General features: G+C 41.5%; 1 protein-coding gene and 1 long non-coding RNA gene across 2 annotated transcripts in view; one reads left to right on the top strand and one right to left on the bottom strand.

Moving 5' to 3' along the window:
* On the top strand, positions 1-24,068 carry LOC119480350. The gene is made up of 4 exons (XR_005204884.1): positions 1-106; positions 7,664-7,667; positions 8,461-8,467; positions 24,058-24,068. It is a non-coding gene; the product is annotated as an uncharacterized LOC119480350 (long non-coding RNA).
* Positions 16,028-24,438, bottom strand: part of LOC119480322 (2-lysophosphatidate phosphatase PLPPR4) — a 41,769-nt gene continuing 33,358 nt past the window's right edge. The window contains exons 6-7 of the mRNA XM_037756472.1: positions 19,858-20,031; positions 16,028-18,988 (exon numbers count right to left, since the gene is read on the bottom strand). Coding sequence (XP_037612400.1) covers positions 17,279-18,988; positions 19,858-20,031 — 1,884 coding nt within the window. The 3' untranslated portion in view covers positions 16,028-17,278. The remainder of the gene's footprint in view (positions 18,989-19,857; positions 20,032-24,438) is intronic.

The following is a 24,438-nucleotide window of genomic DNA, read 5'->3' on the forward strand; positions in this document are numbered from 1 at the left end:
AAATGTCTGAGATTGATGGTGAGTGCCTGGCAACGACTTGTTATGAAGTGAATGCAGTGGAACGGTGGAGAGAGAATGTGACATCTAGTAGCTGAATGTTATCAATGTTATCAATAGCTCTTTTAAGGAATAAGGATGAATGTCTCGCTCCTACCTGAACTCATAAAGGGTTATGGGACTAAAAGCTACAAGCAGATACAGTATAAATGACTCTCCTTTGTTGTTTAGCTCATATATTGTTACTATATGCTGTATACCATGGTATTTAGAGTGATGAAATATAAAGAAAATATATCAGCCCTTTAAATCAACAGCTTGCACATCACATGCAATTCATATGGAGGATGGTTCCGGCTGGTTTGATCAGAAAAATGACATGGCAAATTATAATAATAATTATTATTATTATTATTATTATTATTATTAAGACAAAGTATTATACGATATGATCATTCGGACACATTCAAATAAAAAGACAATATTTTATCATAATATAATATGAAAACTAAAAACACATTTTATGAGAAACAAGTGTTCCTAAGGATGCCGTCAGATCTGTAGATTCATAGATAGATTTGCACTTAATCTCAGACTGACTGGACACAACTTTATATTACAGATGTGACTGTGAAAAAAGATTTATACTAAATGGTCATCAAGGATTCTATGGTTGCTATGGTTTGTCTCCAGGTGCATCATTTCTATAAGATCATAATTTAAAGGTCCCATATTATGCTCATTTTCAGGTTCATACTTGTATTTTGGGTTTCTACTAGAACATGTTTATATGCTGCAATGTTCAAAAAACACTTTATTTTCCTCGAATATACTTGTATTCACCCTCTGTCTGAAACACTCCGTTTTAGCACATCTCAACAGAATTGCAACGGAATTGCGTTGCTAGGCAACGGTTTGGGTCCATGTTTACTTCCTGTCAGCTGATGTTATTTACATACACTGCAACAGGAAATAAACTGGGACACATTTAGAATGTTTACGTTTAAACCGTGTAATGGTCTAAATATTGTATATTTGTGACATCACAAATGGACAGAAATCCTAACGGCTTGTTTCAAACGCACAATTTCTGAATACGGGCTGTGTGTTTGTGTTGTTTCTCCATATATTGAGCATTTTGATCTTTTTGGGCCCAATGACATCACGTGACTGACACGGAAATTGTAGTACCGCCGTTGGCCACTATGAAAGTTGGGATCAGCGACCGATGCTCTTCTTGGCACCTGCTCGCACTCAGCTAAGAGCTGTTAACTTCAAGTAGTCCTCGTTAACTTCGGTTAACTTTGGTAAACTTCGGTTAACTTCGCCAAACTGGCTGCTCCCGCGAGAATAAAGTAGTCCAATGACAGAACAGAAACACTCTACTGCTCAGCCAGTTAAGAGGCAGAGTTCATCTAGTTTGAAATTCAAACACAGACGTTTATATTCACAGGAATGTAAAATGTACAATGAAAATCATTACTGTTATATTTAAAATGTCCTTAAAGCACTGCACGTTACCAAATGACATTATTCTGTAAGCTTTACATTTTATCATTTGCAATTTATTTACAATTAAAATGCAAAAATAAGTATGAACAGCTAACTGGCCATTTGGAAGAGAAAGATAAACATTTCCGTAGAGTGAACATAAATAGAAAAGTGTGCAAGTTTTAAGGAACATAAACACCTTGATTTTTTAAAATCCATTGGCTAATGACTTCTGTTATCAGGGAGGCTATACAATAGATTGTAGTTTTACGGTACCTATTATTATACTGTAGTTTTACTAGACTATTTTTAATATAGAGGCCTACTCAATTCTAAACAGACACATCACCTGTGTCTTTAAACCCTTCATATTAACACACTTTTACTGTATTTGTAAATATTCCTATCTGTAAAATATAACTTATGAATTTGTAATATGGAACACTGTTATGTCATCTGTATGTTTGTATTACAGTTTTTCTGTGTTTAAACTACAGTAATCTGTAAATTCTACAATGAAATGTGATTATTTTAACATATTCTTACTATTAAATGAACAGTTGTGATTGGTTCTGTATTTTAAAAAATATTACTGTAACTCAAACACCGCTTCATTGTTTTTCTATTCACAGTTGTTTGATGTTGTGTTTTTACAGCTTTTTAATGTTAATTTCACAGACATTTTTTACAGTGTACTTATGTCAATGTGATGTTTCAGTTTTCTTTTTAATAAATTTGGATGTCTCAATGTCTAAAATCCTGTTTTCGCTCTGTCGTGATGATGTGGATATTGATGAGGGAAAAATTTAATTTAAACAATTATAGTGTAAGGTTGCAATATAACATGAAAAAAGTGTAGGGGTCTGAATACTCTCTGAATGCACTGTATCTCCAAATATAGCTGGCTAACTAATCTCACTTTGTAATACAGGCCCCTGGCTGTAGCAGTGATGCGACTCGCCATATGTTATTTTTATATAATCATCATAGTGGGTCTGTATTATTTTGCATTATTTTGCAATGTTCTGCACCAATAATACACACACACACACACCTCATATGGACCGCCTATACCTCACAGCCCAGCTTGCATACAATAAATATTATTATTATGACCTATGAAATTGACTGACTACTGCCAGCAGTGTCCATGTTGTGTCCAGCTCAGTCACACAGCAGTTTGTGAAATAGTCTGAAATTTATATTGATTCAAGTACATAGACATGAATTTCAATTTTTTTTCGTGATGGTCAGCACAAAATCAATTTGTATGTAATCCACGTAATTGTTAAACGAAAAATATAAAGAGAGACGAACGCCGTGTAGGGAGGAGGTCGGGTTGGTTGTGTGGGTCAATAAACACAGGACTTTCGATTGTTCGTGTCCCGTGTGAAACCACAAGTCAAAGTTGATTTATTTCTCACGTAACTTCCGAACTTGAGTTACAGGACTTTCAGAGTTATTTTAACCCAAACCGTGATCTTTTCCTAAACTTCACTAAGTAGTTTTGTTGCCTAAGCCTAACCAAATTGATCTTTCCTAAGCCTAACTTAAGCTGGGCATACACTGTACGGTCCGATCGTCAGCCAGGACCTGATCTGATTGACTGACGTTGGGGAATCGGCTCGTGGCTCTGTTTCAACTGTGCGAGAGCCTGTGGACGGCCGACCAAAATTTCTGACATGTCAGAAATTCGTCCGACTGTCTGACAGCCGGTCGGGAGGAGTTAATCGGCCCTCCGGTCAGGGGGGACCGTACACTGTACGGCAAACGACGCCCAACAAAGTTGAAGTATGGTCCGACTCTAAAATGAGTCGTGCGGCTCAAAATTCGTGCCAGAAAAGAACGGAGCGGTCATTGACATGTGCATCACATGTTGCTGGACATTCGTAGGAAAACGCACAAAAAATACACTGTTGAAAGTCGTTCTGAGTGTCACAAAAAAAGGGAAATTCGTGTCTACGTACACAAATGAAATAGATTAAATTTCGTCAGTATTTCACCGACTGCTGTGACACTGTGTTGCAACGTAACTAGCATAAATAAACAACGTTGCGATGAAGAATCATGTATGTCAGATGTTTTTGTTTTTTTATTTTTTTATTAGTGCGTTTTACAACTTTAAAAACGTAATTTTTTAAATAAGGACTATTATAGTGTTCGTACTGGGGAGTTGATTCACCTCTAAAAAAATGATCCGCTGAGTTACAGACGTCTCTTTCCAAATGTAAGTCTATGGGTCTTTTTGGGCCCAATGCATCACGTGACGGACACGGAAGTTGCAGTACTGCCATTTGGCCACTACGAAAGTCCGGATCGACGACCGGCGCACTTCCTGGGGGCTTGGTGTGAACACCCGACGCGTGACTCACGAAGCCGCGACGCAGGCGCCTCGGGCTGCTGACGTTCCCAGTATGGATGAGGCGTAACACAGTCGTGTCTTGAAAGTAACCCTCAAATCAGTCACACCGGAGGAGCGGACAGGTCACGGCTCCAATGTTTTCAGTTTGGATTACTGTTACCCATTTTAAACGCTAGCTATCCCTGCTACATATTGCTGTTTTAATGTTGCGGTTACATTAATTACATGTTTTACACACAATTGTGAGATGGAGGGTTGTGTGTGAGAGAGAAATGAGACATCTCTCAGACAGGACTGTGGGAAATTGTGAGGATCTCTGGTGTTTTCAGTGCTTCTCTTTCTCCCTCTTTGCAGTCAAAGAAAGTAGGACAAGGCCAGCAGCTGTACTGTAAAACCCACAGGAGAGGAGGGGAAGCACAGTTCCTCTCCATTCATTCTTAATATGACCTGCGCACAATCTAATTATCTTCTAAAAGTGAAATACGGTTTTCTTTTGATTCTTATAATGCCATTATACGATTACCAACTGGAGCTGATGGTTCTGTTTTTTACCACTGCATCAATAGTTAAAGGGGGTGGGGTGGTGGTTTTAAAGATAAAAACTGGAGTTACATGACAGAACTCAGTCCCATCTGTGCTATTTGAAAATCAGGGATTGTATATTTTCTGCAACAATTATCCCCGTTTGGTCGGTGGAAGCCAGAATCATCACATCTCTGCGTGCTTCCAGCTCAAGGCACAGCGCTTTTGGTTTTTCATTTTGGAGACAATATACACTGAGACAGGGACCCTGTTGCTATAGCAACCTTGAGGAAGAAAGATGGAGATGGCTACAAAGGAGGAGAAGTAGGGCTTATTAAAACAGAGAATGTAAAGGGAATGAATGAATGAGAGAGAATGTTTGTTTCCAGGCTCTCTATCATCTGTCGGCTCACACTCTGTCTGATTCGATGACACTTTTGATCAGTTTCAAGGTCTGCAGAGTAAAGACAACAGCACTAATTTGTTGGAGTGCTTTTCGGGAAAAACAAAGAGTTGGACTGAGCTACGACTGGAGGCAGGGACTCTGCTCTGCGCTCTAAGGCCACTCTTTGGGTTTTCCATGAGCCCACATTGTAGGGACAGCGATATAAATAGCTCGCAGACTACCTGCCACACACACACACACACACACACACACAGGTTTACAGACTGCCTTCTCCCATCTCTGCTCTGTGTCAGTTTTAATCAGGCACATTTGCTAGACCCCGGGGCCTTGTGGGCAACATCAGTAGTTGTTGCATCTCAGTGTCCTTTGAGTATTTCTCAGCGTCTCTCCCTAGGATGTCGGCCCATACTACTTTTTTCTGTAGTTATCAACCAATCAAAAATTGCATGCGTTTGAGCCATAACTTTATTTTTGATATGAGAGCTGTCAACTAAATTAAACATATAAGTAAAATATAAATTCAATAAAATTGGATGCCTTGGCTACCTCGTTATTGACAGCTCGCTACCACGGCATTGTCCAGTTTGGGAGTTGTCCGTGTTTTCGTCTTACAACTTTAGGTGTGTTTTCACCTCATGAAAGTTAATTATAACCTTTTAGGTTGTCTAAAAATGTCTTATTCAGCTTTGCAGCAAATTTTACATAATAGCCAAACAGTGGTACTACAACTTCCGTGTCCGTCACGTGATGCCATCGGGCCCAAAAATACTTTTTTCTCATAGACTTAAATTGGAAAAGATACGTCTGTTTTTTGAGGCAAATGAACTTCCCAGTACGAACACTCCAATAGTGGGAGGGCCGAGGGCTAGGATGCGGAGTTAAAGGGAACTCTACTGCGTCTGCTCTATGGGCCCAATGGATGAGGAAGATCAGTAGATGATCCGGGTACTTTAGCACTCGGCAGTCGAGCCACTTTGGCTTTAAGCACCACTGAGATACTCTCATAGGAATGAACGGGAGCCTCCAACGCTGTATCCAGTTCTCTTTATACATGGTTGTGATATGGTGAAAAGCATCCAAAAAAAGAGTGGTTCCTCTCTTAGCTTATTTAGTGTAATAAATAAACAACTCTGTTACATGTCACAATCATATAAACACAAGCAAAATAGTAGGGATTGACCAATATGTTTTTTTCAGAACCGATACCGATTATTATTAGTTAAGGAGACCAATAACCAATATACATTTGCAGTAAAAATTCAAATCTTGGTGTTAAAAATGGGAACAACACAAAACTTTGTTGAAAAGCCTTAAAGCAATTGTTTAATTAAAAGAGAGCTTTCTTCTTATAAAGTTAAATCAGAATTTTAATAAATAAATAAACAATATCTCTCTGAAGTTTTATAAAGTGTAAAAAATAAATAAAACTAGCAAAACTTAAATTCAACTATTCAACTCTGATAACTGTACACCATCTATGCAGTTCCATTATATTCCATTACACTGGGCCTCTCTAACATCAAGATGTGAGTGGTACTGGTTTCTATTTATTTATAAAGCCCTGAACTTGCCATCATATATTACATTACATATTACTTATATCATAACGCAACTGAACCAATTTGATATTCTTATGCACAACTGCGCATGCACCATCGAGAAGAAGGATTTTGGATTCACTCCAGCTTGCGAATCAAGTGAACTCGTTCCTCTTTAAGAGTTGTTCAAAAAGAACGATGCGTTCGTGATTCGAACTTCACAAATCAGTTCCAGAAATCCAGATATAAGGACACTTTCTGTTGTCAGTAGCTTAAATGATGCCAACATTTGTTACAATGACAGACCTGAGTACAGCTATTTTCCATTACAGTTTGTAAATCCCCACCTTTGACCGGGTCCATTGAGCACAGACATTTTGCGTACATCGGAGAGAACAAATTGAGGCGTAACCTTTAGCTGCTGACAGCTGGGAGTGGAGCTGCTTTGAAGAATTATCACATGTATCCTATTACAGCAGGTCATCCTGACTTAATGGCTGTGTGACTCATCACTGAGATGACCGATCAGTGTGAGTCATGGTGTCTGGTTCAGCCATTTAATACGACTAAAAGGTCACTAAACAAACCACTTTCTATATTATTGTGGTTATATAAATGTAATTTATGGTGCGGTTAGATTGCTGCTAGACCGCAAGCAGGAGAGAAAACAGTTTTTTTTTACTGCAGTGAAAATGCTTTTGAAAGGCTAAACACCAACAAGTATGGACTGAAGCTGAATATTTCATTAGATAAAAACAGGGAATTTTGGAAATCTATCTTATTTCAATACATTTTGGACTTAGGGCTGAGACCTATGAGTTATTTCCAAGTGGATAACAGTGGTAAGACTGCAGCTGTATAGCCAAAATAATTAGATAAGAAGAGTTTAAAAGCCACATAGAGCTGCTGAGCTGGTACTGTTTCTCATTCTCAGTTCCTTCATCACTACTACTAACCCTTTCTCGCTTTGATCCATTGTTAATGCAAAAAAATATTATGCAATACAAATTTAATTAACAGTTTTGATGAGTGTGAACGGCTGACCTCAAGCCAGGCAAATCTGACACTGAGACCAACATTTTGAACATAAAAAAGACCATCATCTACAACACAAAACATGGAACTGGAATCCCTACAGAGCATCTGTCCTCTTTTCCCCAATCACAGCAGAAATAAATCTCTACAGACAGAATGTAGGACACGGCGCAATGCACCTTTAAATAATTTGTCAGGCTCTTCACCCTTTTGAATGACACAACTTTAGCATTTCCAGTGTGTATTTTTAAATTATTGATTACAGCTAGTTGAATTATTCACTGTTAACTTGACATGACTGTGAGGTTTGAGAGCAGTCTGTTAAGCCTCAGTATGGCAATGCTTCAGTTTTATTTTTTGCCTTGCCCAGCTCTGCTACTGGTCTCTGTCCATTCCAGTGTTATCAGCCGGGGCTATCAGCCTCCTCAGTTTCCTGAGCAAAAACGCAAGGCCAGCGTTCCATCACTGCAAATCCGTTGTAGTCAACGCACCGGGCGGCAGGCCTCTACTCTATACCTCGGAGCGATATCAGAGGTCAGCCGACCGTCGCTGCATCCCAGCATCCTCCTACACACCTGCGTTTTCCGCATCCACCTTATCTTCCAAGTTTCTTGACTCAAACCAGTCAAGGAGAGTCTGATTGACTGATTCCCTAGACTATGATTCTCTGTCTGATCCCTGTTGGTTAAGTTTTTCTTTCTCTATCTATCCATAAACTTTTTGGACTGTGATATTTTACCTGATTGTTAACGTGCCATGCTTGTGGGTTAATGCCTGTTCTGTGTAAGTGAGCGTAACATACATATCGTTAAAACTACAATTATTTCGCTTCTTGTATTTAATAACTGTTTGAATTTAAGTTTTCATTGTGACATTAGTTACGCCACATTCAAATCAAATCACAACACAAATTAAAGGTGTATTGCATTTCAGTGTTGGCCAGCAGAGCCCAGCTTAATCAAATTCAGTCATTAGTGTCCCTGAAGGGTGGAACCATGAGCTTATCATCGCTGACTGAAGTCTTTCACATTAAAACTGTTTTGTGTGGGCTAAGTGTCCGTTTGCACCTGAAAGTAATATATTTATTTGGCTAAAGGGTTACCTTCTAGACTTTAAGTAGTAGTCAAATTCATGCATCCTGATATCTCACACTGCACTTAAGGTGCTGTTGGACAGTGATCGGTGGCCACCGTCGCCTTCGTTATTCAATGTAAACCAACACATTCTCACTCCCAAGTTGTCAAATACCGGTGCTTGGTCAGTGCCCCTCAGCGGACTTTCACACTATTAATACTACGTCACTTGCTCCGACCGTTGGAATAACGCCACGGGTGGGTTTCCATTGGAGTTAGTTGAAAGCCCGGTTCATCACATACTGTTGCTAAAGGGTGCCTCCGTGCGTCGGTTCCCGGTGCCGAGGGGCACTTACCAAACGACTGTATTTGACAAATTTGGAGTGAAAACGGGTTGTGTAAGCACGAGCCGACATCAGCTTCAAAATGTGATTATCTGGTCTGGGACAGTAAACAGACTATTTGGCAAAACTTGTTTGTATGTTTGTATAATGTATACATCATATTGCTAACAATTTCCTCCACTTTAATCTACAACCTGCTCTATTTATCTGCGTGATGAGATTATGGTTAATAGCAGCACCCTGTGGTGAACAGGCTGGTAGGACCAGAGACAGTAGTGACGGCGGAGATGTGCCCTGCTGCCACCGATTCAAAATACAGAATATTGATGTTGACAGCTTGGACAACACTGAAATGCAATACACCTCTGCACAATTAATGCAGTTATCAAAGAAAAAAAAGCTAAATGCTAGTCCTTTTAACATATTTTTCATTTAGTTATAACACAGAAGAGGAAATACATATAATGATTTTTATTATATTTCACTTTATTTCTTTGTTTTATTTAAATCAAATCAAATGTAACTTTATAATTCAACAGAGGAAATTAATTTGGTCAGAGGTGCATACAGGGGTAAAAACAACACAAAAAAACATTACAGACATTTTTCAATTTAGGCAGTTTAAATCTTCCATACTCAGCCTATAAAGGGATTTCTTGATAACAATTAATGTCCAGTCATTTTGAAACAAGTCAATTGTTAACCTATTCATGTTTCATTTTTTTCCCTTCAATTTCGACTTTAGTATTTGTAATGGACTTGAGGTTTTGTGACTCAGTTACATTTCCAGTTGTAGATTTTGCAGTGTAATAACCAGTGAGGCTACTTAAGTAAAGTGCTGTGGGTTTCAGGCCGGAGTAAAACAAACTTTGAATCTGAAATGACAACAGCCACATGGATGAGAGGACATACATTAATTGGTTTCAATAGCAAACATTTATTCCAATCATTTGGACAATGCACAATTTTTCATCTACCCTGATCAACGTGCTCTGAATACTCAGTGTGATTGCTTGGTTCAACCGTCTTTAAGCAATCAATACTATTTTGACCGTCACACAAAAACGTAACTATTGAGCCTTTTTTTTCCTTTTTTTTCCTTTTTGAAATTTTGAAGATGATAAATCCAGTTTTACAGTTTCTTTTTTTCTTGCTGCATAGAATTCATACAGCTGATCACAGTATCAGAAAACATTAATTATTCATCCAGGGACAACACAAGAGGCTACACATGCAGAGAGCATCCATTCACAGTTCTACTTATTGGATCTACATTTCTACCCACGTGTCACATTACACTCTTTGATTTCGTAAGCTTTTGGTAAAGACTCTAAATCAGACAAATCGTTTAAAACAATGTCATAGAAATATTCACGTCATATCTTTTTTCTTTATATCCAATCTATATATTAGATATGTTACTCTGGGGGGCTTTGTGGTATTACTATGTCTCATCCTAAAGGGAGTATGGACAATGTTAAGGCTTCTAACTAAAATGGAAGGAGTCGCTGTCTGTAATGTCCGGTTCAGACTACACGATATGAGCCCGATTATAGCCCGACACGGCCGTCGTAGGGTGTCAAAAATCAACGTGTTGTGTGCAAAAATCGATTGTTTTATCTCGTGTAGTGTGTCATAGTACACGAGTACACAACCGACGCCGCATTCGACAGAAAGTCTAGCATGTTTGATTTTTTTTTTTTGCTTTCCACGACGTGTTCCGTCATGGCCGTGAATTTCACCGGCTAATCACAGAAGCACCCAGCTGTAAACAGAAGCACATGGCTACTTATTATGCAGAATGATGTCATCGGACCTTCCCAGCACAACTGCTGCCGGACCTCGCGGTAGGATATTCAATCTAGGTTGAGTAAAAAAACACCACGTGTTGCTTCTTTGCGCATGGAGCATCCCGTTGCGCGCCTGCTTTCTCTTCTCCCAGTGAATTATATTTTTACTGTTTTCCCCCGGAGCCTCGTGGGCCCCTTTACATGGTCGGGCCCGGGGGCTTGAGCCCCAGTAAGCCCGTATATTAAGACGGCGGTGCCGGGAGAATGTGTATTGTCGGAACAGGGGACCGAGGTGTAGTCTGTCATGTGTCGCAGCCAAGTCACGGCAAGAATTTTTTACTCTCAATCGTCTAATCTGACATAGTGACCATCGTAACCGTCAAAAATATCATGTAGTCTGATCCTTCAATTTTCTCGACAACCGATCATACGATCGACTTCACACTTGGCGGGTGTATTGCTGAGGACTAAAGGAAGTGCAGTGCTACTTACTAATACTTAATAGTGCCTTATGTACACACTGTGTAGTGTATTAAGAGGGGAACCCTATTAACTGTTAAGGCCTTTGCACACCAAGTCCGTATTTTTCGTCCAAAATTGTCGCACATTTAAAAATAAATACGACCTGATGTTGTGTCAATTATGTTTACACACTGACTCCGAAACTTTGGTCCGTCACTAAAGTTTTTGGAACAGGTTCGATTTTCTGCGTTCGCATCGGTCAAAAGAGGGTTGTTTGACCACTCAGAGCCACCGTCCGTGCAAACGTCCTCATCCAAAATGGCATGATCAACGTTCACATCGTCTCCCAGCACAAAGCACTTTAGGATACAGAAATAAAAGAATACAGACATGCGGAAATTAAAGATAGATTGTGGCAGGTGACTGCAGAACAGCTCGGAATCGGGGACGATCGCAAAACAAAGGCTGCACGAAAGATTAGACAGTAGTGATTGTGCTCTAGGCAGCAAACGATAGCTTCTTGTTAATGTCACTCATTCATTAGCCTCATTTGGGATGAGCGCTATCCATCGCACCCACGTAATTAATTCAGTATTTTTATTAAACTGCAAATTTTTTCAGACTCGGTGTGTTATCAGATGACAGATTTAAAAAAACGCATAAAAAAAAAAACAGACTTGGTTTTGCAAAGACCTTAACACCGCCGAACGGCATGCTGGGTACAGCCCCCTCTCAACTTTTTAAAGATGGCCATGATCAGGTGATGTCATACAGGCTGGTTTCACACATACAGTATTATGGACTGTAGGTATCTAGTAAATATGGCAGTCTTCTTTGATATGTCTACTGGTAAAAATAAATGTAATTCTTCATTAAAGGAGTGCTGTATTGTATTGTACATCATAAGAAATCTTCAGTAATTTAGTCTTATATTAGACTTTGAAAATGAGACTTTTTGTATATTTTCTGTAATTTGTAAGGCAGTCATATTTCACCAGTAGCTATGTAGGTAAGTAGGATAGGTAGTAGGATTTGTAAACATTTACCAAAAAGCTATCAATATAGTCGGCCAATTATTGATTTGTGTTAGTACAGGTTGCAGTGTAAGAAACACAAGAGAACAATAAAGGATACATCTGGGGACATTTCTCTTAATGTCTTCAAACCCATGTGCAGACCCAAACCAACAATGAGGCCGTGTCTACATGTATACAGATACGTCTTCTAAGATGCAGATTTTTAAAACTCCAGTGACTTTGTATCGGTGTGGACGTGTTTAACGGAGCGTCTGGGAAACGATGATGTCCTCTCCTCATTTCATGCTCATTGTTGCTTTGTGTAATGAGCATGCGCCAGAAACAATAACAAAGATGGTGGACTACCGACGTTTTTACGTTTTGTTAGCACTGCTCGGACTTATTAGTACTTTATATTTAAAATATATTACAGTGTCCGATAATCCAATGGATGCGGATAATCGCCCGAAGATCCGGGTACTTTTCCAGGTGGAAGTTGAGCCATTTTCGTATCATGCGCCAATGACACACTTTCATAGGAATGAATGGGGCCCTGCCTCCAACACTGGATCCAGTTCTCTTAATACATCTTTGGTGACATGTAAATATTAAGGCAAGCATTTGGAGTCATTTTTTACGTTTGAGTGTGGACGGAAATATTTTGTAAAATGAAGGTGGACAGTATTTTTTTGTTTTTTAAACGGAGGGGAAAATACCTGTTTTTAAAAAAATCTGTATACCTGTAGACAAGGCCTGAATGTATCTACTAACAAGGGTTGTGTGTGTATCAGTCGCCTGATATATCTTACTCTGAGCTATAGAGCTCCATTGTTGTCCAAAAACATAACATAGCAATGAGCCACACTGTTGGACTCACTGATGTTCCTTCATTACCATGAACACACACACTGTAGTTTATTGTGACTCAATCCCACATACACCGTCCTGCTGCTACTGATATGACGAAAGCACCACATTATTTCAACACTAAAAATCACCGCTTTTTTAAATAATGAAACTATATATTTGTGAGGTGATTTTAAAGATGTTCGTCTTCGGTAGGAACCAATGGGCTTTGAGCTGAGAGCCACTGACAGGGTAGGGAAGTCGGAGAGCATTGAGAGACGGGCTAACACATTGTTGGTTTTGTTCTTTTCATGGGATTTGTTGAGTACAACAAAAAGTATAGTGTTTTCCATTAAGATGGTAAAGTAACCACTGAATTCTCTTCACTGTTATCCCGTAGCATTGCATTGGAAAAGATCATTTGGGAAGAAACTGTGACATTTATTCACAACTGAACCACATCATCTTACTAAGTCTGGCATCAAACTGTATGGTAGCCAGTCAAAGTAATGTTAGTGTTTATTTGATAAGAAAGCCGCCTCTATGAAATGCATAGTACGACAGTTAAGAACACAACTATTGGCCGAGCTGGCTACCTGTCTGATGTCGAAAGACTTACAAACTACACAATCTTAACCCTGCTCCTGCTAAAATTAAATCTTCATTGGATTATGTTCCACAAATTCTAACAACCCCCAATGTTCTCTCATGTAGTCAAACCTACTGTACATAGGTATAGTAGAGAGTGAGTGGTTGCTTCACCCTCTGAAGTAATGAGCTGTATTTATGTATAGTAATTAGGTATAATAAATTATTCTGAGGTGAAGATTAAAACTAAATCCAGCAATTTAAGTGCTTGAAGCACTCAAAGTTTGACAGTTTGAATAAGACAAAATAATGTATTTAAAATATTCAATATACCTGGATTACTTTAAAAATAGATGTTTCTTTTCGAGAATCTGATTGCTTCAATCAAAACCTCAGCTATTTTTTTTATTAAATTACATTTGTTAAATTATGTACACATTTCAAATTAAAATGTTCCAGAGTGAGCTTCATTTAAGCAAAAACAAAAGGAAAACCAGCCTGTAGTATTGACCTGAAGGGACAACAGTACTTAGATAAAAAGATTGTCATATAACTCTCACAATGAAACACAGGAATAAAGAACATACTGTTAATCACATCTGTAAATTCAATTTTTTAGAATTTTTTTAGAACATTTATGATAAAAATATTGTGATATGCACTATAGAAAAATGACCATGCAAATGTTATCGGGCTATAGAATAAATCATGTACATTATAATGCAGGATTGCTATACAAATACTGGAAATTACATCTGAGGATTTATATATTTTTTTCGATGAAAAATTCTAGCTTTGGCAAATTTTCTCATATAGTCACTCTGGCTAAACATTTTCATAGCACAATTGGTGCCAATATTGTTTGTAACAAATTTAATTTATATCCAGTGGGTGCTTATTTAACCACTGAGATACTAATTAATGATATGCACTATAATGTAAACCACTGTAAACAACAGTCACTATCCTGTTCGTACTTTGTATTAATGTAAAAAAAAGAAAAGAAAGAAAAACATATTAATTTGAGACAGCTACTATCAGCATAAAGAACCCAAAAGGTTTCTCAGAGAACTGGCAGCCTCTACATAGCATTCTATACACTGGGTTGGATTTGGTAGAAAATCTGCTGGTTGCTTTATGGCACAAAAGGAAATGACTTCGCAGCACAGAACTGGAAGAAGGTGCTGTTCTTCCAGCGCATACGGCAGATGGTGGAGGGAGTGCTAAACCCAGCAAAATCCCCTGTTACATGCTTATCCTGTTCAGCAAAGCCAAAGATCAATTATACTGAGGTATTACAATTCAACAGAAATATTGTATATTTTTGTTGAAAAATGCTACATGTAGTACCTGTACAACAAATCAAGTCTGATTTTTGTCTATGGTGAGCACGGTTCTTTACAGAGTTTTCTACTTGTAAAGAACAAAGATCTGGAATTGTTAAAACATTTTCTAAGAAAAAGATGATTTAAAAAACAACGTTTTGCGAAAAATGTTTGTTTGCTATCTGAATCAGAGTCAGGAAATCAATATCAGCCTCACTTCACATCTCATCTCTGTGTGAAGTTAGGCTAAACGCATTCCCAGCCAACTATCTCTGTTGTAGACACAGAGATTAAAATGATAGTCGGGAAGTGCTTTTCCCCCCCCACAATAAACGTCTGTTTCAAAATGTTCTTTTATTGATTTCCTGAATGTTCCTCAACATAGGGCCTTTCTCAAACCGGACCCCCCCACCCCCACATCGTGATGGACTTTTGTATTAAGCAGATCGGATAGTAAAGGTTTACAGTATTAAGAATAAAAAGAATATGCGATATACAGAGAAACTAAAAATGAAAAATAAAACTTACTCCCATGCTTCTTTGGTGACATTTCTTTTCTTTTTTGTTAACATCTTCTCGTTTTTATCTCAGAGGTTTATGAGCTGCTTGGTTTTTGCAACAATCACTGTATTTATACAACACTTTACAACGTCTGTATAACCATATTAAATTTTAGTTGCACGGAAGTTCCATTTGTACTTGTTCCGCGACGAACACAAAATGCCGTGGCATGTGGCCAGTAAGTCGGCATTGATGCAGGCTCGCCGTTGGAGGGATATAAATTTATAATCCACTTCCACTCCCCGCTAATTGGTTTGGGATGGGACATCCTCTATGCGAACGCGCAAACAGAGTAGGTAGGGAGAGGTTTGAGAAAGGCCCATAGAACAACCCTGTCTCCTACATAATTACGTTCCCATACAAGTAAACTGCATTCTCAATTACATTTCAAGTGAAACATATTTTCTCTCGGCTTACGGTTGCACTTTTAAACACGTGGTTAACGTTGAAAATTCGAAACAAAACAAAAAAACGCCACAAAACTATAATGTTGGGTTTAGTAAAAAAAACGTCATGATTAAAGTTAGTGAACTGTTATTTTCACGTGGGACACGAACACTGGTCTCCTGGGTATCCCAGTATTTGTTGACCCATCCACCACCCCGACCTCCTCCCTATGTGGAGTTCCACGGACTATCATTACAAAACAAACATAATCCGCAACAAAATATATTTCTCTCGAAAAGTAATTCACAATGCAGTTTCATTGTACGATTTTTAGGAGACCAGGCACATGGGAGGCTCCCATACATACAGTATACTGTGACAATGCTATAAGTGTACAGTATGTTATGGCCGTCACTTTGAATTATTTCAGCTCTGTTTCTGATAAATCATGTTTTTTCTTTTGGTTTGGTATTTTTCAGTTTCATGCCCACACAAGCCTTGGAAGTGCTCCAACTACCAGTCACCTTTCATTTTGGGAACCCCCCCCCCCCAAAATAACTACCCCACCTTTGTGATTCTGTTCATGTCAGCATTTGGTTGTGGGTTTGGCAGCAGTAAGTATATTTCTCAAGATGTTCATTTGAAAGCTACAAATACTTTTTTTGAAGCAGATTGAAACCTGCTAAATTCAGTTGAGTGGCTTGAGGTCAAGCCTTGCATTGAGTTTTGGAAATATACTAATAATCTTATGGTCTAAATAAGCATGATATTCCACCTTTTTGTGCTGTAGATATGGGATTGGCATGGACATCCAAATGTAAGTACAGGATATAAAGATAAGGTCAGGGTTTACAATATACAAGGTACAGTAAACGCATATTTCAGTGCAAGTCACAGCATAATTGACTTCATAGCTACAGAAGGAATGCTAAGCACACTTATGGTTCAAAACAGTATTCTGTTGAGTATGTGGTATCTGTACAGAAAAGAGACAAAATACAAAACATATCTCTGTCACATATTAATGTCATTGTTGCTCACTCTAAAATAAGTCATTCTTTATCTATTCAAATTGTACAGTATGTTGTATAGTAAATAGTATTTTGTGGTGTAGCACCCTTTTCAAACATACACAGTATTTACAGTGCAGGGAAGTAAACACTGGTTCTACAGCTATGGTACAATTATTTTGCTGTAGTTTGCTACAACTTTACTGTGCTACTGTCTTTTTTTTTCTCATGATTTATATCCAAAACACTGTTTAAAAAAGGTTCTCCTGTCCCCAAAGCACTGGCACAGCATCGACATTACAATAGGTTTCCTTAGGAGTGACCACAAAAGTACACAGTGATTATTTCTACAACACTTAAAAGGTTGTGATTTAGTGTAAACACGTACAAAAATCTCATGCTGAATAAAACCTTTTCTTTTTGAAGTTATTATGATATACACAATGGCAGTTAATACTGACTTGTCACAGATATGGGGTTCTCTGAAAATCTTGCATTATTAGCTACGTCTTCTCATTTCGTAGGTTAGTCCTTGAAAACAGGAGTAATCGACGTTCCCTTGTAGAAAATGTTCCGGGCGTTATCGGGGCTGTTGGCTCGCTCTGGAATCAGGATGACATTATTGCCTTTTCTCCGCAGTGTGGACTCGCGACTGGAGGCGACGGAGGGGGTTTCTGAAGCGCTCTCTCCACCTCCTCCTCTGCCACCACCTCCTCCAGATCCAGAACCACTACCATCCCCCGGAGTGACCCTTATGGTAGAGAGGCCCTGGGGCTGGAGCCTGTGCTCTGACTGGCTGGTGTTCTGGGTGTGAACAGTAACTATGGGTGGGGTGCTAACGGTGGCAGCGGTGGTGACGATGTGATTGCCACGCTTCCTGTCAATGGACCCTTCGCGTATCGAGTCTGAGCTTTCTGAGTCTCTGTTTAGATCGTTGAGCTCAAAGGACTGCCTCAAGCTCCCACCTCCTCCTCCTCCTGATCCTCCTCCTGCTTCACTAGTCACTGTACCTCCACCAGCTCCAGTGCCATGATCCAGGGACCGCCACCTCCATGATCCATCTGTGGACGGAGCTTGGATCACCGGCGGCTTGTTGGCTTCAGGGTGGGCCTCTACTCTGACAATTGCTCCGGTACTCCCTGAAATACTGCCCGTGGTGCTACCCAGTGAGCTGGGCCCTGTGGTGCTAAAGGGGTCTTGATCAGTGAGCACCCTGTAGCGAGCAGAGCCCTGGCAACTCCCGGTGGTGCTGCAGCCTATGCTGCTCTCATCTAAGCTCTTAGAATGGGTCTGTAATAGACCCTGCTGCTTGGACATAGCTATCACTTGCATGATCCGCGGCTGGGTGTTCTGCCCATTATCGTAAGTCCTGCAGGCTGTAGTCTTCTCTGCTGCCCTTTGCCAGTTTGCCTGAACGGTGCTATTTATTGTCGACATCCCCTCAATTCCTCCTCCTCCTCCCCCCGTCCTCGGGGAGGCGTTGTTGTAATTCTCATGAGCTTCCTCTGGTATGTGGACAAGCTGTGAAGACCCAGGTCTAGATTGCATGGATATCCTGGCCCCTCCGGTGATGCCACTACAATTACTGGGTAGGGTGGTACTAGCACCTGTGGCCAGTTTGGACATGTATGCATGACCATCAAAGCCCCCATTCAGGCCCATAGCCGCTGGATCAGAGCTGGATCGGAGCTCCATACTGCCGTGGTGGTGCGGATGCTGGGAGGAATGGCCAGATGACGAATCTACAGAGGAGGAGAAGGATTCTGGGACCTGCAGGGAGCATTTGTGGTTGTTGTTCTTACTTTTCCATTGAGACAGAAGCTGCTTCGAGCGGCTGGAGTCCATGGAGGCATGGTGGAGGGTGGCAGCGTGACGTCTGGCTGCTTCCTCATACGCTGCCATGGCCTGGGGGGTGTGGACCCGAGGAAGGGTGTGGCTAAAGGTCATCATGGCGTCTTTGCTCGGGGGGCTGCGGGGGGAGATCACTTCAACATCGGCACTGGAACGCTTCAGACTGTCGTCAGACCTCTGCTGTTGAAGGCCTCGGTGGAGGAGGCCCTCAGAGTGGGAGGTGTGTATGCCAGGCTCCCCGGCCATGCTGGCTTTCATTTGCAGGTGGTGGAGTACTGCCTCCTGGCTTATGTGGGGCAAGGAGCAGGGGGGACGGTGTAGTACTGGAGGGGGACTGGCACTGGCCTCCTCACTAGGCTGAAAGTTTCCAACTGCATACAACCCCTGGCAACAGAGAAACATTATGTACAGTGCAACATTTTACTTCATGCGGATTTTGCTTGATACCTTAATGAGTTTCTTGTCAAACAATTTCAAACAGATTTAAAGAAAACCTTGAGTTTATAGAATAACTTCTGGTTTTGCAGTGGTACACCTTAAATTGTGTGTATTTGATGGGTTTAACCAAACAGAGGGAAAATGTTATACATGAATTTACCAGATTATGCTTTTCTAAAATTAAGACCTAACATCAAGTTCTGCTTAGGACTGGGTATTGGTACTCGATACCTTTAAATGTATCGAGTAAGTTTAGGTAAGACCTAAACAACCCAGTATCAAGTAGTATCAAAACTTCAGCCAAACAACGCGGTTCTGCAACCATGGGTCAGGGGATGGCGTTATCAACGGTAACCGCCGTATGATACGATTAGCTAGCCAGTGGGACACACACACAGCTTCCATTCACATGATGGGTATTAAATGAAGTACTCTATTGGTATCGATGTCACTTTAAGGGTATTGGTATTGTCATCGTAATTTTTTAAATGATACAATGAAACCTATTTTCTCTCACTGGAGGGAAATGGCCACACATTACGTAATAGTAACTCCGAAGGACTTGGACTATTCAAATTTAGAAAGTAATTTTTAGACATGCCAGCAGCATGCCTCTATGGGGGCAGTTGGTCAGTCGACTACTTTAGTCCAGACTGAAATATCTCAGCAATTATTTGATGGATCAATGTGAAATTGGGTCCTTCAAATGATGAATCCTATAAAGACTTTCATTATAGAGGAGTGCTGCTCTTAAACTCAGAGATAGAAACAGGGAAACCATTGGAAAGGAGGCTGTTGATGGGACTGGCCCCTACCAGGTAGACAGCAATGGCTCCGCCAAGTAGGAAGCCCAGGTAGACGTCGATGGCGTGGTTCTTGTACTGAATAATCCGGGTCAGACCACAAATTATGGCACAGATAATGAAGGAGAAGACCAGTAGTGGCTTGAGCAGCTTGGATGAGTCCGTCAAAGTGCTGTTGAAGTACATCTGTGGACACATGACACATTTTCTGATTTATTTTCCATTGTCCTTACGATTGCTGCTTTGTCCTATAGCAGTGCAGTGTTAGATGAAGTACCTGAAAGTCACACTTGAGTTAAAGTACAGATATCGAACCAGAGTTGAAGTTAAAGACACATATTAGAATATTACTGGAGTAAATGTCTAAAGTATGTGATATTTACTGTACTAAAGTCACAAAAGTAATTTTCTGATATTAAATGTACTGAATGTATTGAAAGTAAAAGTACAAGTAAATGCTGTTAATAAAAAAGCAAGCAAGCAAGCCAGGATTTTGAGATGTATGAATTTCATTCCTCTTAACACCACCTTAAAAATAGAGGCTACATTACACTTGAAGAAAAACGAGGTCTTCACAACTAAAAGGATTTAAAGAACAAAATCCAGTTTTTATTTCCCTTGTAGTCGCATGTAGCATGTAGCATGTAGCATGATCTGACATACAGCCTGCCTGGATTCGCGCAGAAATCTAAACTTATCTACGGCTTTGAGAGGACTTTGTTTGCAGTTGCCAATCACGTACCTTGCAAGCTAGGTCACTGATTCACCAAACCTGCTTGTTTGCAATAGTAACAACGATGCTTAGGAGAATTGTATTGGAGTAAAAGTACACATTTTATTGAGTACAGATACTCACAAAAAATACTAGTACTGTAATGAAGAAATGATTACTTTATTACATTACACCACTGTAGCAGTGTGCTATTCCATAACCCCTTCCAGGCAGCATTTGGCATTTACGTGAATACAAAACACAAGAGTTATTATCTCCTCTGAAGTGAACACTCTCTATATGTTCTGATTGTTGCGAGTCACCATCTCTAATTACTGTAACATTTCATATGGGATGGATTAATATGCCAGCTGCACCCCGGGATCTTTACTGGGCGTCAGCATTTGTCCAAGGACTACCATATTAATCCTCTTGTATCTTCTGATTACAAGATTTCAGTTTTACACAATTTTAGTATTTCACTCACAGTGTCAGTATATTACTTCCAAATACTTAAAAGGACAGTGTGTAGGATTTGGTGGCATCTAGTGGTGTGGTTGCAGACTGTGGTAACGTGAACCGCCGAGTGCACAACCGTGGTAACGCTGTTATCCGTACCATATTAACACTACTTTAGAAGACAGAAGTCAGACCGCGGTAACACGGTTTAACGCTCTGCGCTTCACGTTACCGCCTTTTCACAAGCGTGTCAGAGAACTACGGCGGCCTTCAGGTAAAGTAAAAAGAGCCAGTGTTTGGTTTGTCCTTTCTGGGCTACTGTAGAATCATCCGTGAAGAGGACCAGCCATGGATGTATTAGGAGAAAGTTGCTCAGCGGCGCATGATGCCAAAATGGCTCGATTTCCGTCAGGAAAAGTACCCTGATCTTCCAGCAATCTTCCGCATCCATTGGGCCATCGGTCTGCTCGGTCCCAACGTCACGCTGTCGACACGGTCTGGGTCTCATTCACATGAACGGAGGAAGGGAAATAACTCTGGATTTGGCCATTAGTGCATTCTACAACTTTTAGGACCTAATGATTTAATTAAGGACTATTAGAGTGTTCGTACTGGGGAGTTGATTCACCTCAAAAAATATTATCCGCTGAGTTACAGACGTCTCTTTCCCAATGTAAGTCTGATGGAAAAAGTATTTTTGGGCCCAACGGCATCACGTCACGGACACGGAAGATGTAGTACTGCCGATTGGCCACTAAGAAAGTTGGGATCAACGACCGGCGCTCATCCTGGGGGCTTGGGACCAGCTCCCTCTGTAGATATGAAGGACTCATTCTAAGCTAACGAAAACACACCGAATCTTAGTTTCAGGTGATTATACACTAATGAAAATAAAGTCATGAATATTATATTCCATTTCAGAGAGAGATTTCGGATTGAGAGGACGCTGGCGTGTTTGTCGCCGCTTCTCAGTTCCGTAGCAAAACTTCGCTTTTTGTTTAAATCTGTGCCTACATTTACTGCATGTAGGAATAAGTTATCACTATAAATTGTATTTACACTTCACTGTCTGGTGCTGCTAACTGTCAGAAGATTGTGCACATTTGGCTCTGAGTCCCACCCACACTAAAGGCCACACGCTGGATCTGGTGTGCTCCACTGGCACAACTCCCTCCCATCTGCAGTGCCTGGACCTCGCGGTTTCAGACCATCTCGCTGTTCTCTGCACTGTTCCTGTCACCCTGCCCAGGCAGCGCACAAAACGTACCATCCAATACAGGAACATCAAGACAGTGAGTACACCAGCTCTGAACGACCTGATAGCGACCCATCTGGCCTCAGATCCACACGACAGCTCTGCTGATGGGCTGGTTGCCCACTACAACGCCACTTTATCCGGCAGCCTTGACTCCCTTGCCCCCCTCAAAACCCGGACTGTCTCCTATACCCGTCCCGCCCCCTGGTTCACCACTGAACTCCGCACCCAGAAGTCCACCGGCCGTCAACTGGAGAGGCGCTACAAAAGATCTGGCCTCACTGTCCACCTTGAGGCTTATAAAGAGCATGTGAGGGCCTACAAAGTAGCTCTCTCCCAGGCCAAAACACAGTACTACTCCACCCTCATTACCAACCAACAAAACCACCCCAGACTGCTGTTCTCCACCATCAACCGGCTCATTCGCCCCCTCGACCCCCCCCTCCCCTCAGGTGCCCCTGACCTCTGCACTAAGTTCCTGGACTTTTTCCAGGACAAAGTCGAGTCCATCCATCAGCAGCTCCTGGTGCCTGCCCACCTCCCTCCACACACACCTCAGCCACTGGGCGTGGCTCCCTTGGATGTTCGCCTGCCTCAGTGTTCCCTCTCCTTCTCCTCTGTATGTGCTCCTCAGGTCGCAAAGTTGGTCACTAAGGCCAAAGCCTCCACCTGTTCTCTGGACCCCATGCCCACAGCCTTGGTCAAGGCGTGCCTACCTGCCCTGTGCCCCATTATGGTGAACATCATCAACTCCTCCTTGGCATCTGGTCTTGTACCCGACAGCCTCAAGATGGCATCAGTCACTCCCATCCTCAAAAAGCCAGGTCTGGACCGGGATGACAGCAACAACTACCGACCGATCTCCAACCTTCCTTTCCTGAGCAAAATTCTGGAAAGAGCAGTGGCCGCCCAACTCCATCAACATATGGCCAACCATGAGCTCTACGAAACGTTTCAATCTGGCTTCAGACCACACCACAGCACAGAGACCACCCTCATCAAAATCACAAATGACCTCCTCATCGCTGCAGATTCTGGTCACATCAGCATCCTCGTCCTCCTGGACCTCTCAGCTGCCTTCGACACAGTCTCCCACACTATCCTCCTCACCCGCCTATCTGACTACCTTGGCCTCACCGGTTCAGCTCTCTCCTGGTTTCAGTCCTACCTCACAAACAGAAAACAGTTTGTCACCATCAGAGACTCCAGTTCCACCACGGCCCCAGTCAACCATGGCGTACCTCGAGGCTCTGTGCTGGGACCCCTCCTCTTCACCATCTACATGCTCCCCCTTGGTCAGATCATCCGCCACCACGGTCTCAGCTTTCATTCATATGCTGACGACACACAACTATATCTCAGCACCAAACCATCCACCCAGCTCCCCCCACAGTCACTTGTAAACTGCCTACATGCAATAAAAATCTGGATGTCATCTAACTTCCTAAAACTCAACAGCAACAAAACCGAGCTCATGGTTGTGGCTCCCAAATCCCTGCTCCGGAAGGTTGGAGATCTCCACCTGGACGTTGACGGGTGTTCCTTCTCCCCATCCTCGGAAGTCCGCAACCTGGGTGTCATCCTGGACCCAACACTATCATTCCAGTCTCATATCAGGTTCATCACCAAATCCGCCTTCTTCCACCTCAAAAACATCTCACGTCTCCGGCAATCACTCTCTGACTCTGTGGCAGAAACCCTCATCCACGCTTTCGTCACCTCCCGTTTGGACTATTGCAATGGAGTTCTGTCCGGGGTTCCCAGCAAAGCCCTGGACAGGCTCCAGTATGTGCAAAACTCGGCTGCCAGGGTTCTCACCCGCACCAAGCCCTGGCAGCACATCACCCCCACCCTCATCCACCTCCACTGGCTCCCGGTCAAGTCCCGCATCACCTACAAAATCCTCCTCCTCACCTACAAATCCCTCAATGCCCTGGCTCCTCAGTATTTATCTAACCTCCTCCACCCATACACACAGCCCCGGAACCTTAGATCCTCAGGCACGGGTCAGCTCTCCATCCCTCACACAAGAATGCGAACTTTTAGGGACAGAGCCTTCAGTGTGACATTACCCACACTTTGGAACTCTCTCCCCATAGAGCTCCACAACGCACCATCTCTGGACACCTTCAAAAGACTCCTCAAAACCCACCTCTTCACCAAGGCC

The sequence above is a fragment of the Sebastes umbrosus genome, chromosome 21 (assembly GCF_015220745.1).
Source record: "Sebastes umbrosus isolate fSebUmb1 chromosome 21, fSebUmb1.pri, whole genome shotgun sequence".
Taxonomy (NCBI): Eukaryota; Metazoa; Chordata; class Actinopteri; order Perciformes; family Sebastidae; genus Sebastes; species Sebastes umbrosus.